This window comes from Pseudochaenichthys georgianus, chromosome 7 (genome assembly GCF_902827115.2).
Source record: "Pseudochaenichthys georgianus chromosome 7, fPseGeo1.2, whole genome shotgun sequence".
NCBI classification, from domain to species: domain Eukaryota; kingdom Metazoa; phylum Chordata; class Actinopteri; order Perciformes; family Channichthyidae; genus Pseudochaenichthys; species Pseudochaenichthys georgianus.
Window position 1 is genome coordinate 6,865,949 of NC_047509.1, and position 18,380 is coordinate 6,884,328.

The 18,380-nt window shown below is 39.8% G+C and overlaps 2 protein-coding genes across 3 annotated transcripts in view; one reads left to right on the forward strand and one right to left on the reverse strand.

Moving 5' to 3' along the window:
* Positions 1 to 3,615: 3,615 nt before the first annotated feature.
* On the reverse strand, positions 3,616 to 13,498 carry tspan31 (tetraspanin 31). Its single transcript, XM_034087326.1, has 6 exons — positions 13,319 to 13,498; positions 10,566 to 10,733; positions 10,387 to 10,467; positions 9,180 to 9,320; positions 8,762 to 8,872; positions 3,616 to 5,284 (listed from the first exon to the last, which is right to left on the reverse strand). Exons 1-6 carry the CDS (start codon positions 13,379 to 13,381, stop codon positions 5,210 to 5,212), a joined length of 639 nt encoding a protein of 212 aa, XP_033943217.1. The 5' UTR covers positions 13,382 to 13,498; the 3' UTR covers positions 3,616 to 5,209.
* Positions 13,499 to 15,575: 2,077 nt separating this feature from the next.
* The window catches only part of agap2 (ArfGAP with GTPase domain, ankyrin repeat and PH domain 2), a 29,274-nt gene continuing 26,469 nt past the window's right edge, over positions 15,576 to 18,380 (forward strand). For both annotated transcript variants that reach the window (XM_034087285.1, XM_034087287.1), the window contains exon 1: positions 15,576 to 15,929. In XM_034087285.1, the coding sequence (XP_033943176.1) occupies positions 15,770 to 15,929 (160 nt within the window). In that variant the 5' untranslated portion in view covers positions 15,576 to 15,769. The remainder of the gene's footprint in view (positions 15,930 to 18,380) is intronic.

Sequence of the window (18,380 nt, forward strand, 5' to 3'; positions counted from 1 at the left end):
CCTGAATGTGTCACCTCGTGTGTCCCTTTCTCTTCCGTTACTTCTTCTAACGGGTTATACATGTATTTCTGGTTGCCTTTGTGTGTGATGTACCCTGGAAACCCCGACAAAAGGATATTAAATAAGTTCCCATATTGACAAGGACCGTCACTTCTAAAATTGTGCTTTTTAATTAATTGAAAATTGTTATTCATTTAAAAAAACGGTAAAAATGTTTCATTTGCAACAGTGTTGTTCAGTTCAATTGCAATTTTAAAACTGAATGTTATTTCATTCTTTTAATTTGACATATCACTTTAAGACATGAACGCTCTGTTTAACTCTACATCACCTGCACCACTTTCCATCCGATGACTAACAACATGCTGTGTTTCATTATTGATAGACCTTATTGACCTGTTTGTCTCCTCTCACTAATGATAACGATTTGCCTTCCTGTTTGTCCTCGTCGAGCTGTGAGAATAATCTAGATCCGGAAAACCATATAATTGAGGCTAGAAGAGGTCAACGTATAATTTATTTCATTAAAATCTAAGACAACCGAAAAAGAAAGATTTGAAACATTGAGTTCTATTTTCTCGTCCCATCAATCATCTCAGATCTATCTTGTGAACCTTTTAAAGGGTTTGAAACACGGAAACACTGGAACAATCTAAACCAGCTCTTAAGTACATCTCTATTAATGCACAAATGCATCAGTATAAATAATGTAGATCACACAAGTAGCTTCAGGTAAATTGTAAAACTGAACATGGATTTCTAAAGCACTTTTCTATTCAGCCACTCAAAGCACTTTTACACTACATGCCAACATTTGCACACATTCATCAGGTGCCAAGCTGCTCATCCTCTAATCTAATGCTCATTCACACACACTCACACAATGAGGATTGCGTATCTGGCCCAAGGACACGAGACAAATAAAGACCTTTTTGAACATTAAAGTATATACACATATGTCACAGAGACGCAAAATACTAATATGAACCTGAAAATGAGCACAGAGGGGACCTGTTAAGGTGTATTCTAACTTGTTTCTTTACATTCTGTATTCTATAGATAGGTATTAATATATACTTTCTATTGTTGATATGTATACATTTACTATGTTTTGTCACTAATTTGCAATGCCTGATAGCCTGAAGAATTTCCCAATTTGGGCCAGTAGCTTCTGGTATTATAATTTAAGTATGATGCATATATAGTAGGCCTATAATATATGTTTGTATATATTTTTGTATATATTGTGTATTTATTACTCTACGGATACATACCTTTCTGGTGTTGATATGTACATACATACAGGTATGGCCATTGTTACCTGCTTCAGGCTCTCTACACTTCTTCCTATTTATAACGGATCGCATGAACAGGCTCTGGACCCACCCATCCGTCCACCCATCCATCCATCCATCCATCCATCCGTCCATCCATCCATACTTTCAGACCGGACAATTAATGGCTTGCAATTTAACTACGTCTTAAGCAACAGCTGCCCTTTCAAGCTAAGGAGTACTTTCACGGTATCTTCTGGAATTTGTATAAAATATCTGAATACCTCCCCCACCACCGTGAACAAGACTATAAGACAATAAATTGGCTCCTAGTCCTACTTATCTGAAGGTGGCCTTATCATGCCCCATGCTGAAAAGCTATACATAATTAGTTCTGCCTAGACAAGGCCCTTATAAAAACCCATTCACGTGTCGCTTTGATATAATGGAAATGTTTTCAGATCCTGCCTTCGTATCATGCGACTGCAGAGCCCATGCTATATCTGTAGGAGGACAGATGGCCATCCCTGTTGGTGCAATTCTCCACAGCTTCTCCGAGCTAATACACCCGGCATATGGACATGCATCACAGGGTGGGGACTGGCACCGGGCCCTCAGGGCGGCACGCTGACAGGATAGGGGGATACGATGTGTGGTGCACATTTCCTAAAGAAGGCTGGTCCCGAGCCACCAAGCAAAACTCAAAACTCAACGCCCTTATCAGAATCAACATTCAGAGTGGAAATGTATCGTGACAGCAAAAGTAAAGGTCGAGACAAAATATAAAGAACTATTTGATAAAGGGCATGCATATAATATTTACAATAAGAATAAAAACGCACACATTCGGGTAGAAAAGTAGCAGCAACAGCAGTATTTATGAGATACATTGAGTGTAACATGTAGAATACAGCGTGGTTGAAGCTGGATAACAGAGGTACAATTATATATTGCACTGAGTTACTTAAAGCTTAGAGTATTGCAATTGTCAAACTGGCAGCTAATAATATTAATGTTAACTATAGGCTACATATCGCAGAACAGTGGTGTCGCAGTCTCTCTTTTTTTGAGCTCCTTTGCTCAGGAAAGTGAATCTGCAGGTGCTTCCCCAGCAGGGTGCCACCAACGCCAAAGATCAGGTCACGCCTTCTCATAAAAGGGGGGCCGAGGGACGGCGAGTCTGCCACGGGCCATTAGGACGAGGGCAGAGAGGCAATGTATCCTCATTTAGGACAACCTTGGTTGAAAGGTACCTGGATATCTCCTTGTGTTTTGTCTCCATTCCCCTCAGAGCATAATTGAGCTCTCCTTCTGCTCTGCATCCCCCCCTTCAACACACCCCCACATTTCTGGACCCATCCAGTTGAAGGGATTATTGGCCTTCAGAAGGAATATATCACAGGGACTCAAAAAACTACAGCTTAAGTAAATACATTGTGCTGCCTGCTGCCACGTTGATGCTATCCACCTTCAGCTCGGATGCAATCAATCTGTGCGGTTCTGTAATAATCAGCGGAGAAAGAGCCCACTGTGTCTGGATTCTCTGCCTGTCTGGAGGTATTTACCGTGTCAGAGCAGCCCCTGCAGGAAGAGGCGGGCAGAGACTCTGTGCTGCCACCGTGTGGTCAGACCTTTGGTATCATCACACCCAAACTGACAAAAATAACCTCACAGAAGAAGTGCTGAGGTTGAGGTTTCCTCTTAGTTATTTTACTGGAATTATTTCCTTATCCTATTAGGATTATTTCGTTTCAAATACTTTTGTCTATATATATATATACATACAGCATATATGTATGTACTTTTACAAGGGCTTAAGGACGCTTACATTCAAATATATATATATTTGAATGTAAGCAGAATATGTTATAAATAAATGTTTTACTTTGCAAAACATGCTGAAATATACATGTACTTCTAAGTACATATATATACATGTATATTTCAGCATGTTTTGGAAAGTAAAACATTTATTTATAACATATTCTGTTTTAAAAAATATAGAATTATGGAAGAACACACAAACAAAAACATATATAGAACATTAACAAAACATAACATAGTTCTGTTGGTAATGTCGTTTAACATGATTTAAATACTTTTTCTTACCTATATACTGTTTGAATCTGTTAAGCATTTAAAGTTGTCAAATTAATTAAGACTAAAAGACTACACTATTTCTCTCTGAAATGTAGAAGTCTAAAGCAGTAACGCAGAGAGTAAGCTTCAAATAGACAGTAAAGAAACTTTAAAAAGAAGAAAACCCATTGAATACATCATTATGTGAACTCATTTTTAAAAGACACAAAGATATCATCTCAAGCAACAACTCGGGAAACAGTTTCCAATTTGAGGTTTTATTATCTGGAAAATTAAGTCTCAAAAAGTCAAGATACAATTGAATAACAAGGGCACACAAATTCAAAGTGAGATTTAATATATGGCATAATAATGCTTAAGATCTGTCAAAGAGTTTGCTCACACCAGCGATGACTCCAAATCAGCAGCAGGAAATCCATATCGGCCAAAATGACAGGTTCAAGTAAGACAAGTAAATACAGTTTGTGTTAGTCCTTAAGCAATTCAAAAAGAGAAAACACGCCTTTAAAAGAGAGAGTTAATGAGCAGTGATTTATCAACAGGAAAAGTTAAACATCGAGCAAGGCAGTAAAATTATATCATTAAAACTACAATACAACCTCAGCCCAATGGGCATCCTTAAACTTAAATTAACCGACATCCTGAACACATTTAACACAGTTTTCTTTACAAAGCATTTAACACTGATGAACGAAATAAGAGCTGAAAACAGAACCATTCCATTAAAGAATAATTCAAAAATATTTATATATAAAAAAAGGAAAAGAATTGCAACCAATAGCACACGTTCACAATTAACACTAAAATTGGGTTTGCGATGAGCGGTTTTGGCCAAATTAACCCAGTTCTTTCAAAGCAAAAACCACATTATCTTTTTACATTTGTCGTGGTTTCTTCCAGTTACACAGGAGGTAAAGGTACGTACCAGAATATATGCTAAGCTACATCACGGTGTGACACAAAGAAACATAGTAAATACAGAAAAGGTGGATTATTGCGGCCTTTTAAAGACCTCAACTATGCAGGCAAGCTACATCTCAAATCCACCCAGAATGATTTCTAAAAGTGTATGTACAACATCAAGGCTGCAGTCCGTTCTCAGGCATCTCCGACTTGTGACAGTTAGTTGGCTCAGATACAGTTCATAAATATTCGTTGAACCCGAAGGACTATCTACATAACCTAACATCTAATCCTGTTTCCTAATCCTGTTAAATCCTGGCATAATGCGGCAAAAAAAGAACATTTACATACAATTCAAAAACTACTTTACACCACATGTCCAGTATTTTCCTTCTTTTCCCTGTTTGAGAACACACACTGGACACGTCTACAGCTCTACACATCACCCACAGCACTGACCAATACCGATATCTATGTGGTGGAAGTACATCAGAGACAAGAGGGACCAATTCAAGGTGCATACAGGTCATTGTGTTGGTCCTTTGGTAGGTGTGGGTGGGATTACAAATCAACTGAGAGGCTTGTGTGCAGGCGAAGGAAACATGCAGAGATGTCTATTCCCTTGTTACATAGTTGGAAATCTGGTACTCAAATCAAGGCTGGGTCATGATGCCAACAAGTCACACTCCTTGGCATGACAAGTTATCCTTTCATACACAAGTATCCAGGTGTTCCAGGTCGTCGTTGTGGTTTCTCAGTCTCAGGTGGAGGTGTGTGTGTGTGTTTCTCAGTGTACGTCAGGTGCTGCGTGCGCTCGTCCATTCTGTGTATGGTGGTGGTTTTGTAAGCCGGTGTTTCTGCCTCTAGGTGTGCATGATTCTATGTGTACCAGTGCGTATGAAACCTACAGCGCTGTGTAGAGGGGGGGCCGCCTATAGGAAAGCACTTGGGTTGGCTCGTGGATCTTTCTGGTTCCTGTAGCGCACGGCGAGCCACACTCCAAGGATCTGTTCAACACAGAAGGGGGAAATAAATAAAGGCATGTTCACACAGGAAAAGAGAACTAAATGTGTCCGCACTTCATCTCAACATTAGCTTGGTGATGTAGAGCTGGTTGTTAAACTACCGTAGCCGGGAAACGGCCAACACATCAACACTGCCTCGACGAACGTTTCCTTTTTGATATGAAATGAAATCGTCATATTCCACATCGAAGTGGAAGACACCCCGAGGAAAGCAACCGAAGATAGATTCCTCTCAAAGATGTTGTGTGTATAGATTATAAAATATAATAGGACAAAGAGAATGACAACAATGATAATAGAAACATATGAAGTGCAATATTGAAATCTACAATTTCAGTGAAAAACATTAAACTTAAATCTCAATCTCTTTTACGCCGGAGCCTCACAGCCCACTTGAGGAGCGCACATGCTCAAAATGATCTCGGCGTGATTGTGAACTGGTCATAGCCGTGCAGGCCGTGTGAGAAACGCAATTCGGCCGCGTACCGTCACAGCTACAGATTCATGGTGTCGGCTTATTCAGGGTTCATACACCTTTTCACCGATGATTTTCCATGATCAAACAAATTGCCCTTTCTCAGCGGTACCACTGAAAATGGTTTATTTTAACATGGAACAGGAAAATAAGGTCTGAAACATGTTGTGCCTCTAAAACAAATCCAATAGGCTTACTAGCTTCTATAGACTAAAGCGACTAAAATCTCTCACCAGCAAAATACCTCGTCAGTTAAATGCCATTTTACGTTTCATTACGATACAGTATTTATTATCATTATAGTATTACTATTTCGGCGATTGGCTAAAATATAAATTATATTTGAGTTACATTTCCATGACTTTTCCAAAACTTTGGGAAACATATTGTTTTCCATAACTTTTCCAGGAGCTGGAATTTGCATTTTGAATTTCCATGACTTTTCCAGGTTTTTAATGACCGTAAGAACCCTGCTTATTTCAGTTATGTGCCGTGAGCAGGTCACGGCACAAAGGTTCTTTGATGTTGAACAACAACACCATCTCAATGTTTATATTTCAGGAGCTCCAACAAGCCGTTTAGGACAGAGAGTGAATACACATACTTTACAGAGATGCTGTTTGAGAAACCAATGTGAGTTTGGAACATTTCACAATTTAAATCTATTCTAGTCGACCTCAGCAATGGAATTATGATCAGTAGAAATGGCCAGGACATGGGACCTTTAAACAAATATATATTAGCAAGACACTGTTGAAAATGCAGCGACTTAAACACCTCCATAAATGAATGGAGTAGCTGCTGTTGCCTATAGGTTTGTTTATTTAAGCCAGCACACAATTCCTAAGTATTTGGATTATGATAGTAAATAGGTAGTTATGGACGCTAGTATTTGTTTGTGTATATTTTGTGAAATATATGTTGTAACTGCAGGTTTTAAAAAGGCTATAAGGGTATTATTATAATTATCACAATCCCTCTGGCTTTTGCTCTCAGCATTGTGCATGATTTCATTCCCTCACTCAAAGGGATATTCATACAGTTTACTTCACTGTCTCACAACTGTACGCAAACTGTTTACATTCCCTCTGAATGGAGGACATCCAGTCAGAGGGAGTATAAGTGGGTGATAAGCTACCAGGGCTGTAGTGAAGCTTTGAAGCTTCATTCATAACGCTCACATTCAAATGCCAAATCATCATTTCAGTTGCTGCGCAGCTTTTTTTTCTGCCCGTCTATTTATTCTGTTTAAACCTCGTTTTCTGCACAGCTGCAGATTAAGCTTAGGCTTCAGTACAAAACATGTGGTGGTTGTGCCATGCAAGCATTGTTATTCGTTGTTAAGTCAAACAGTTAAGATGTTTAAAAAAACAACAAATGTAATGCGTGCAGACTGTTTGCTCTCCTGCCTGCTGTTTACGGGGCAGCAGCAACACAGCTCCATGAATTACATTTGTATCACCACAGATATATTAAAGTATGCTATTGGTCACAGTTCAAAATGTCGGTGTTAAAGTTCACCAAAGTTAGACTGAACCCAAAATATTTGCACATATTTATTTTGCCCTCGCAAGAAATTGTAACGATGGATGAATTGATGTTGCCATTTTTAATAGTCCAAACATCTAAACTGACAACCTTGAGATTCCTGGAGTATTTGCTCTCTGAGAAAACACCAATATGAACTTGATGGATAATCTTTATTATTACATGGCTTAGTTGAATACTTGATTCCGATTGGCCAATTCAGAACACGTTGTTAATCCAGAACAGACAGACCGCTGTCAAGGATTTATTGACTTAAGGACGCTCACATCTGCACAAAGAAGTCTGTTCGATTTAACTGTGACTGGGACAAGAAAACAGCGGAGAAGTAACGGGGCAGAAACCCTCCTTTTTACGCAACCGTCCAGACATAGACATCAAACGGTGACACATATTCAGTGTGCAGTTACTCTGGCATCAGGGCAGGGATATCTAGATACTCCAAGGTTTGACATAATGAGTTGTGCTACTTTAAAAGCAAGCAGCGATGTTTTCAAATCTGTAATCAAAAAGCTCCTCAAAAACGCTATGGAAGCACTTCCTGCTACGTAGTTCAAACAATAACAACGGACTATTTTTCTTAGCGGATGCATGTCATTTTAAATAAATAATAGTCTGCTACTTTTTCAAATCAATAAAAACATTTTCTAAATCTATAAAAGCATTTCAATTAATATTGGGAGTCATATCGTTACTTTGTCGAGAATGTGGCCATGTAATAAGCGGGATAATGTGCAGCGACGTGTCGGGATCCTGATCTGCCTGTCGGGTGTTCTTTTCCCCATAATGACCGCCTCGCTGCACATTATCCCTGACTTGTACCTCATTCCCACCAACGCAACTCCGGTTCAAGCTCCGTGCTAGAGCTTTTCAGGTTCAGAACCGGTTCTTCGGTTTAGCTCCGGCTCTTTTCACACCGCCCAGAGTCCGACTGGTGCTACGTCAATGCGTCATCGTTTGCGTCATGACGTAACCGGTTGCGTGCCTGCTTCATAAAGCCAAACCGCGCGGAAACCCCTCACAGCTGACACCGACAACAACAACAATGGCCGATTGTGCTCCAGCTTCCCCTGCACCTCTTCGGAAGACCAGATTCCCAGTAAGTAGCTGGTCTCTTCAGTGGACCACTGCTGCTTGTTAAGTTTCTCCATCGTTGTGTACAAGCTGGATACAACGTCGACTTTTTGTTGTTGTTCAGGAGTTGATCCCGCCGCTTCCCTCACCTCGACATAGGCGTGACGTATGCGGTGCTTTTGCTCTGGCCGGACAATTTGTTGGTGCTTGAAACGAACCGGATTCCAGAGCTAAGAGGCTGCTCCTCTGCGGTGTGAACAGGAAAACCCGGTGCTTTTCAAGCTCCAGCTCCGAACCGGCCCCGAAACACCGTTGGTGTGAATGAGGTATCTGAGCAGATGTAGGTTTGTAGAACGGACACTCACCTCTGTGAAGCTGAAGAAGAGCCCGACACCCCCGAGGATCTTCAGAGCCTCGGTTGCATGATTCAGCATTTTATCCCCGCAGGTGAAACAGCTAGTGTTCTTTTTGCATAACTGGAAGCAAAGACACAGAAAAGAGGCCTTCAGCTAGTGTTATCAGCATTCTCTACCAAAATCTATTCTGGGAACTTCAGAAAGTTGACTGCTTTTAACTTACCCTGGGGGTATATTGTGTAACAGGATTTATAGAGTGAGACTGCAGCAGCTATCTCTGATGCAGTAACATTTGTATTTAAAGAACCCCTTATATAATGTCTGAGATACGGAATGTTCATTTTGTTTCACTACACAGAAACCTAACTCCGCGGTTGCACCGTTTCAGCCATTTGTCTTGATGAAGATGTGAACATGTGAGACTCACAGCGGGGCAGCTCAGCAGGTCCTGTTCAAACTGGAAGCGGGTGGAGGTGGAGTTGAGCAGCCCGCAGCAGTTCAGTTGGCTCTCCAGGTCCGTCTTCGTCTTGTTTTCCAACATTCCCCAAGTGGAATTCAGAAGTGTCTCCTGCAAATAAGACAACAGTTGAATTAGGGGTGGGCGATATGACGATGTGTATCGTCGAGACGATATTAGGTCTCCACGATATGCCTTTTCAGAGATATCATATCTATCGTGATACAGAGAGTCACTCAGTCATAGAATGTGAGTGCACCAGGGTAGGATTTTCACGGCGGCCATGACGGCCGGTCTGGCCGTGAAGCCCCGAAAATAATTGTACGTCCTACGGCCACCACCATGGCCTGCGTGCCCCTGGTAATGTTAAAACTCGAAGTTGCTTTAAAAAGCGACAGAACAGTGGTTTCTGAACTGCGTTATGCTGCGTTAATTGTAATACACGTTTCAAATGATACCGAAGTAACTAAATACTGATAACGGTTAGTAAAAACCAAACTGTCAGGATGCAGACAGTATTGCACTTCATTTATTGTCTTGGTTGATTCTGTTGGCTTGTATTTTATTTGATCAATAAGATATTTATATTGTGTCTTTTGAAACAGATGTTCAGTTATGCTAAAGTCTTTCAAGTCTAAAGATTACATTTTAATTGTTTGGCACTGACTTCTCCTCATTGACGTTTTACTCTCCTTTTCATGTGTATTGATGTTACATCACTGCTAGTGCTGCCTAAAACAGAAAGTGCATTTTTATACTGAGAAACTGTGCCTTGAATATTTTATTTTATTTAGCAAGAGAGTGCACTTTACTTGGTGAAGAAACCAGTGTTAACGTTTGTTGTAGGGCGTAGGCCTACCTACTTGAACACTGAGGAAGCCATATCAAAACTCCTGTTGAATTGTTCATTCAGGGATTCACTGCAGAATCAAAACCAGCTTGAAATGCTATTTTGTTTTAGTTTGTGTTACCTTGTAGGTGCTTGTACTGTTAAGTAACTTGACAAATAACCATAATAACCGACATGAAAAAATATCGTGATAAATATCGTCTATCGTGATACTGCTTGAAAAATATCGTGATATTATATTTTTCAATATCGCCCACCCCTACGTTGAATCCAGTTTCCTGCAGTCTCCAAACGATGTATGTATGCAGACATAACGAGCTATCTCACCTGCTGCCCACGGTTCATTGCCAAGCAGGAACTGGAAACTCCAAATTGGAACAGGAAAACGATGAAAAGAATCACCATGTACTGAGGAGCAAAGTTAAGGAAAGTGCAAGAACATGGAAAAGGCAACTCCATTTCCAAATCAGTGACATTTAACTGCACCTGACCCCGAATAAGGATACAAAGAAGAGCAGGACTTGGTGGTGGTGTATCGCTCCGATGAGTCCAACGATAGCGATGAGCAGCAGGAACACGCCCACCGCGATGACCCCTCCTATGATGTGGATGCTCGACACCAAGCCGAACCCCTTCCCCCATGCTGCCACCCCGATCAGCAGCAGCCCCACCAGCTGAGGAGAGCAAGTTAACCAGAGTCAGCTGAGGCAGCGGGCATTTAGTGGGACTGATCTCATCATGAAGTCACCGCTACCACAAACAACAGTCATCTTTTAAATACAAGTTACTTATGTTTTCAGGTCTTTAAGAACTCTATGAGGATTCAAATACAAGTGCAAGCCTACTAATAATGCTAAATATTGCAGGTGAAGCGCAGTCACAGAAAAAAAGCTGACTCAAAGTTGAAATACTAATAACTCTTCACATGCCTCTGGCTCATGAGACAGCTGGTATCTGGGGGATTTCCAATTATCTAAAAACACTGAAATCATTGTTACATTTTTATTTCTTTAATTGATGGAAGACTTTTCTTTTTGCCGCTGCTTTTAATTGAACTATTTACATCTTAAACTGCACTGTAAACTTGTATTTATGTATGTTGTCTTTTAATGTTTATTCTATTATCTTTGCTTTTTAATGACTGTTTTTAAATGCCTTTTTCTTAATGTCTTTCATGTTTGCAAAGCACTTTGAATTGCCTTGTGTTGAGAGGTGCTATATAAATAAAGTTACCTTGCCTTGATGACTATAAAAAAGAAATATAACTTTACAATTTTTGATTGATTGTTGTCTGATCACAAAAGGTTGAACTGTTGTCCTTCTTGCCTTTCTTCGTCTGCCGTCACTGTTCTGGTTCCACTCAGCAGCATCACACTCGTGACACTGAGTGACTCATCTGCCAACATGATTTCTGGCATGTGCACATGCTCCAAAGTTTTGGGACAGGGTGGGGGGGTGTCTGAAGAGTTCCCTTCAGCAGCAGTGAGGCTAGCACTGTGTCACAACAGAAAGCAAACAACGCAATGCTACCTTTACCCCCACGGTGCATACCTGGCAGGCTTAGAAAGGGTTACGACAGCAGGTGATCGTGAGACACAATTAAGACGATTTTAACACTATCAAGAAGTTTTCTATAATCTCTAAAAATATTAGGAATGCATCTCATGATGATAAAGATATTGGAGTTGCCAAAACCTTTAACCATTATAGTACAATATTAGGGCTTATTAATCCATTATTATTCTGACAGTTATATTCTCAACTACATGTACGTTGTACTATATGTTGGTTCAAAATACCAACAAGATATGTCTTTTTAAAATAAAAAGGCAAAGAAATGCATAAAATCCTCCCTTTTAAGAAGTTTGATCTATTCATTATATTGTATAAATAGGATTTAAACAATTGTATTTTTTAAACTAATTTCGTACATTTGTTTTTTGGCACCTTAATAATAATCTACTTGTTTCATTGGTACTCTCTTTCCAGCAGATACATTTCCCTGACATGCAAAGTTCTTATCTGAATGGGCTAATCTATTCACCTCAGTGTACATAGGAATTGCAGATAAAATAGACAGGTCAGTTAAACATTAATGCCCTGTTGCCCACTGACACACATTGACCAACAATACTTAACGAATGGCAGTGTGTGAACAATTCAGTAAGGTAACAGCGAGAGACTAAAACCAAATACACAGCTGTCAATGTGCCACAATGCAACAGCCCAGCAAAACAACATGGTTTTGGTTATGGAAGTCATTTCTTATATCCTCACATCAGTGCCTTTCAAGCACACTGACATGGCAGAGAGGTGACACATACAGCCTGGTTTCAAAATGTAGGAATTATCATGTGAAAAAGAAACTATTTGCACAATGATGTGGTTAGCTTGATCCATTATGTACAGGGGACCTCATTATTTAAAATGAACACATCGAAGATGGTTTGTTAGCTGTAGGTCCCCTATGTTATCAAAACATACTTGTTTCTTAACTAAATGTTAAGGTTAAACAATTCTTATATTATAAGTGACATATTTTGATGATTATCTGGATGTATTAATGTTCGTATCATCCCATGCCTTTGACAGCTGGTTATTTTTAAGTTGACATTGTTCAGGCCATCAACCTCATTTCACCTCATTTAAAAATATAAGGAAGAGCAGAGTTACAAAATAACACAATCCACACCATTAACCAAAGCCTAAATATCCATTGTTATTAAGTACAGTCTCTCAATTTAACCATCAGTTTAGGGTGAGTTAGCTGTGATGAAGTCAACATGTTGACTATCACAACTCACATGACTGACACACAAACAAACTCTGAACCGATACAATCTAGCTGTGACAGGCTCGGGTGGCTAATGGAAAGAGGCGATGTGGTGATAAACCATTCAAGAATCTCAATTTCACATTTAATTTGTTAAGGGGGTCAGCCGGCCTCCCAGCTGACGGTAGCTTCGTACACATAATGGCGATAGCTTACAGGCTAGCTAAAATAACTACATGTCTATCTACATAGCTACCGTACACTAGAAATTACCAACGTTTTAAAATATACACCGAAGAGAAAATACTTCATACCTTTAATTGGCTGCAAAATAAAAGCATAACATATGAAACAAAAGGAAACATCAGTCATCTTTCTGTGTCGTAGCTAACGTTGCTAGCTAGTTGTCGTTTATTCAGAAGCTAGTAAGGCTAAGCTAACGGTTCTAGCTAAAAGTTAGCATGATGATCCATTTTGAACACTCACCATGTACACCACATTCAGGGAACAAAGCGCATTTTTGGAACAGGTGAAGCCGCCACAGACCATATTCGAAAAACCTCTATGGGCTAATTAATAAATAAAGATGAATATAATAAAATAAAAGATCTCTCCGCAGCGCTGAACGTCAGGACTCAAATGTTTTTGGTCAGCGGAGAGGGCGTCGCTGATGATGACGTAAACACCGCATCTGACGTAGTAAAAAATCCATACGTCATCGTTTTAGGGCAAAAAACAAATCTGGAAAAATCTGTAATGATAAAGAAAATAATTTCTTAATATTTAAACTATATGTTAAATTATACCTATCCAATATTTCAGCCTGTTCTGAAGTGCTTTGGATTCCAATTCTACAAATGTTTATTTATGATCCAGCAAATGTTATGGGACCTTTGTTTTATATTTAAAAAAACATATAGGGGGTGGGGGGAAAGTGATTGAACACACATACGTTAGACTTCAGTCACAAATGACCATGAATTTATCTTGAAGAAATGGCAACCACAAACAAAACAAAGTACAAAAAACAAGTGCAAATGCAAACTACCTGTGAAAACTAGGCTATAGTCTACATTGTCTTAACTTAAATTAGTTGAATATTTATTTCCAGTGTTTCATAGCATACATATAACCAAACACTGCGTTTGGAATCATCATGTGTTGAGATTTTTAATATGGAAAGTTAAGCTGTTATTAAAAACATGTAAAAACAAAACAATAAAATAACATTAAAACATTTAAAAGGGTTTAAAGGACTGGAGATGGGTGTGTGTGTGTGTGTGTGTGTGTGTGTGTGTGTGTGTGTGTGGTGTGGTGTGTGTGTGTGTGTGTGTGTGTGTGTGTGTGTGTGTGTGTGTGTGTGTGTGTGTGTGTGTGTGTGTGTGTGTGTGTGTGGCCTAGCATTACTATACTTGTGGGGACCTAAATCTGTTTACATAGTCACGTGTGGGGACTCGCCTCCCTTATGGGGACAAAATGGAGGTCCCCATGAGGGGGATCATTAATTTTAGGGTGAAGACTTGGTTAGGGTAAGGGTAAGGTTAAGGGTTAGGGTTAGGCATGTGTTGGTTATGGTTAAGGTTAGGATAAGTCTCCAGGAAATGCATGTAAATCAATGTAATGTCCCCTGAAGTGATGTATACATGGTATGTGTGTGTGTGTGTTGTGTGTGTGTGTGTGTGTGGTGTGTGTGTGTGTGTGTGTGTGTGTGTGTGTGTGTGTGTGTGTGTGTGTGTGTGTGTGTGTGTGTGTGTGTGTGTGTGTGTGAGCACGTTAAGTTTGATATGAACTCTGTGGTGATGACAGGACACTTGTTGCAATGATTACCCAATGAGGCCTGCACATCAGGGAGACATCTGTTCTACAGCATGACCCACAACAAAACAGGGAAATGTTGAGCTCTGTTTTAAATTAAAAGTAATGTATTTCCTCATAAATTAGATTTCTAACCAATTCCGCAAATAGCACGGTTCAGAAAGTTAATCTCTAATATCCTGTTGCTGTGGAGCATGGAGATGCTCATATTGAATTACAAACCAGAACATAAACATTCGCATCTGACTCACTGCCAACTTAGTTTTGTCCACAACAAAAAATCGGATTATGAATGTGATTGCTAAAATGTGTGTGAATAGATAACATGATTGCAAACAAGCAACATGTAACTTCTGTTGAAAGAGACTTGTGGTTTGAAAAGGGGAAAGTATTGTGTAATTCGAATATTCTCACAAGCTTAATCATCTTGTTTCACAAAAGGCTCTGCAGAATTATGACAGCACATCCTGATACCTATGTGTGGCACAATGTTAGGCCGACACATCCTTTAACAGGAGCTTCCATAGAAATACTCATAAGCTGATAATCCTTTATGTCCAACAGCGGGGACATGTTACAACTGCAAAGGGACAGCATTGAAAGGCAACATTAAAATAAGTAGATACACATAATTAAAAAAAGGGCAAGCAAACATGTAATACTATCAAGTTAGTACACAACTTCTGACAGCAGTGAATATGTCACAGCCAAAAGTGTCTTATAACCAAGACTCAACGCATTAAAGTTTCAGAATGAATGTGTTATTACATTATTGTTTCTTTATTATTGGCAGTGAAGAGTGTTGTGTGAGAAGCTCGCGTCATCTTTTCACTTGTGTGGCCGCAGCATTCAGAGCTGCCGTGTATTCTGAAAACATGGTTTGAAATAAGGAAGTGAATTCAGTTCAGTTTGAACCTGAGGAGGAAACTGAGACACTTTGTCGTGCGTTGACTTTGTGGTCTGTGAGAACGAGAGAGACACCCTGAGGCGCAGCAGCTTCTTTTACTGCGTCCTGAACAGTTTGCGTTCGTCTTGTGAGAACAAGAGCAGCCAAAGGGAGTTCCAATGGGCTGAAGCGAGGCTCGTTAAGCTTCAGTTTAAAAAAGAGATCCATGTGTCAGGATGAACAGCAGCAAGTCAGTCAACTCCACTGCAATAAGGGCAGAGATCAAGAGGCACGAGTCTCTCCAGAGTGCACTCAACAGACTCTCCAAGCAGTTTGAAAGAGTGGAACATCCACAGCTGCGCTCGGGTCTTAAAGTGTTCCTGCACAGCATTCAAGGTAAGCTCATCGTCGTTGGTTTCAGGGAAGCTACACATTACCTGCATGCTAAGGTTTGTATCGACAGGTGCATGATCTAAATCTCAGCGTGTTCACTTTAATAGATTTCTTGTCATCATTAACAGGAAAGATCTTTTAGTTCACAGTGAGTTTTTCTCATCATCCACATTATATTTGGTGTGTGGGGTAACATGATAGCGTAGGTGACAGATATGTGCTTCCTGTGTCAGTCGGTGTGTCTCTTTCGGGGAAGTTGACGCGCATTTTCATTCTCATGTCACTCTGGGGACACAAATCCACCTCCTGTCATCCGGACGTTTATTTATTATCTGTCAGCCTCTGGACACGAGGCGACCAATGGCAACATCCCTCAGCAGCCATCGCCATGGCAGCAGGATGAAACCTGCTGTGCGGCCTACTTCCTGTCTGCCATTCTGCAACTGCCCTCAAAGCCACTTCCTTTCAGACAAACAGAGGCCTTTTACATGAGAAGCTGATCAGTTTGACATCATTTCCTCTTAATCTGTACTTCCCACCTTGTCTTGGTAATGTGACACAATGTACCCTCGAGTTCTCTCTGCTCACATGCAACATGTTACTGTTAAAGATGCACATAGGATCCTTTGATTAAGAAAAAGCTGCAACCACAAAGTAAGAGAATGATTTTTAAGTAAAAAAAAGTCATGCATTTAAAATTCTTCATAAGCTAAATGTACTTAAAATATAAAAAGAAAAGTACTTTAAAGGTGGGGTAGGTAAGTTTCAGAAATCGGCTCGAGATACACTTTTTGTTATATTCCATGGAATGCTCTTAACATCCCGATAGCAATGAATATCTGAAGTGCTTTGACAACAAATCCATAAAAAAATGTCATCTGTAGAAGCCGTAATACTGTAAAAAGTACAACCAATCCGTTTAGCCGGGCAACGGATTGGATGGCCTACCTGCCTGTCAGCCTTCCATCGGGGCACAAACTTATCTCGTGCCCTCATTGGTCATGTGCGCGTTCGTGTGTGTTGGAGGAGGGGCTCTATAAGGAAGTGGCAGATTTTCTCCGGTTGTGTATTTTCAAATTCTAGCGATCTCGAGCCGATTTCTCAAATTGACTTACCCCACCTTTAAGTATTTTAAAACTAAGCTCATTTACTGGAGTACTGAACAATGTTGATGAACTTGTACTTTACTTGAGTATTTCCGTTACCGTTATACTTTCACTTACTTAGAAATATTGCAGTCATTGCTCAATAACAGTTATCTGAGGGTTAAAGTAACATTTCAGATTAAGATTTTAAGTAGAAATCGAAATAATAACATAACATGTTAAAAAATTGTTATTGTTGTACTCTGCGTTTAAGGATACTGTTGATACTGTTTTTCCATTACCTAAGCAGAATTGTAAATGCAATATTTTGTACTTGTGGTGGAATATTTTTCATCCACCTGATGACTCACAGCGAAACCAAACCTGAGCATAACAAATCATGCAGATAACTGGAAACATCAGTGCAGTTTTGTGTCATAATGCATCAATAGTGCTGTCACAACATTAGATTTTCACAAAAAATAATATTATAAAGTCATTATAGTGATATCGAATGAAAACGTTATGCTTCCTGTCAAATCCATCTAACGTTTTTGTGCGTTTTTAACCGTTTTTGGCAAATTCATTACATTCCAAATACGATCGTGGAGTGAGTCTATAACAATGACTTTCTAATGGATTATTAACAAAGCATTATTATATTAACATCATTATATCACAGTTACGTCAATACCCGTATATCGCAACACATATCATATTCACCAAATCATGTTTGTCTGTAAAGGAAAATCAATGATAGATAAAGTATTTCCCTTTTGAAATGTATCGTTGATGTTTAAAGCTGTAGAAATAAAGTAAAGCACATATACCTTGGGATTGTACCTGACTGCTTTACACTGTGGTCAGATTGGGTGGGATATAATAACCAGTTTACATTTTGATTTCATCCGTCCATTCATTAGCTGTTTGTGTGTGAAATGAGGGTCAATCAGCCCCCGGGTGGATTTTGGTAAAACTTTGAGGTCTTTTTAGGATCTGGCAGACCTTTACACGCTCCCAAAAGCACATCCTCTCTGTGTTAAAATATTCATCTGAATATTCTTTTTGTATAATTAGGCTGCTGGAGAGAGGATCAAAGTCAGTGTATCCTCCACGGGGGCCTGGATCTGTGAATGTAGGGTTCACTGGGGCTAAGAAGAGATCCACCTCTCTTTTTCAGTCTTTTGGATTTAATAAGCGTGTGGGATGTGGTCGACTGACTGTGTGCCAGAGTAAAGGAAGGGGATGGAGATGGAGATGGGGAAAAGGGTTGAGGTGAAGCTAAATGAAGGCATTTCAATGTGAATCTGACTGCTGGTGTTCACTGCAGCATGGCAGCAGCAGAGCGAGGGGGAAAGATAGAAAGGAC

Bases quoted from the DNA above. Each gene is read 5' to 3' on its own strand.
- tspan31 (XM_034087326.1), bottom strand. From the start codon at position 13,381: ATGGTCTGTGGCGGCTTCACCTGTTCCAAAAATGCGCTTTGTTCCCTG. The intron at 10,468-10,565 runs GTATCCTTATTC...TTTGCTCCTCAG, and splicing joins ACCAAGTCCTGCTCTTCTTT to TACATGGTGATTCTTTTCAT. The intron at 8,873-9,179 runs GTGAGTCTCACA...CTTTGCTTCCAG, and splicing joins ACCTGCTGAGCTGCCCCGCT to TTATGCAAAAAGAACACTAG.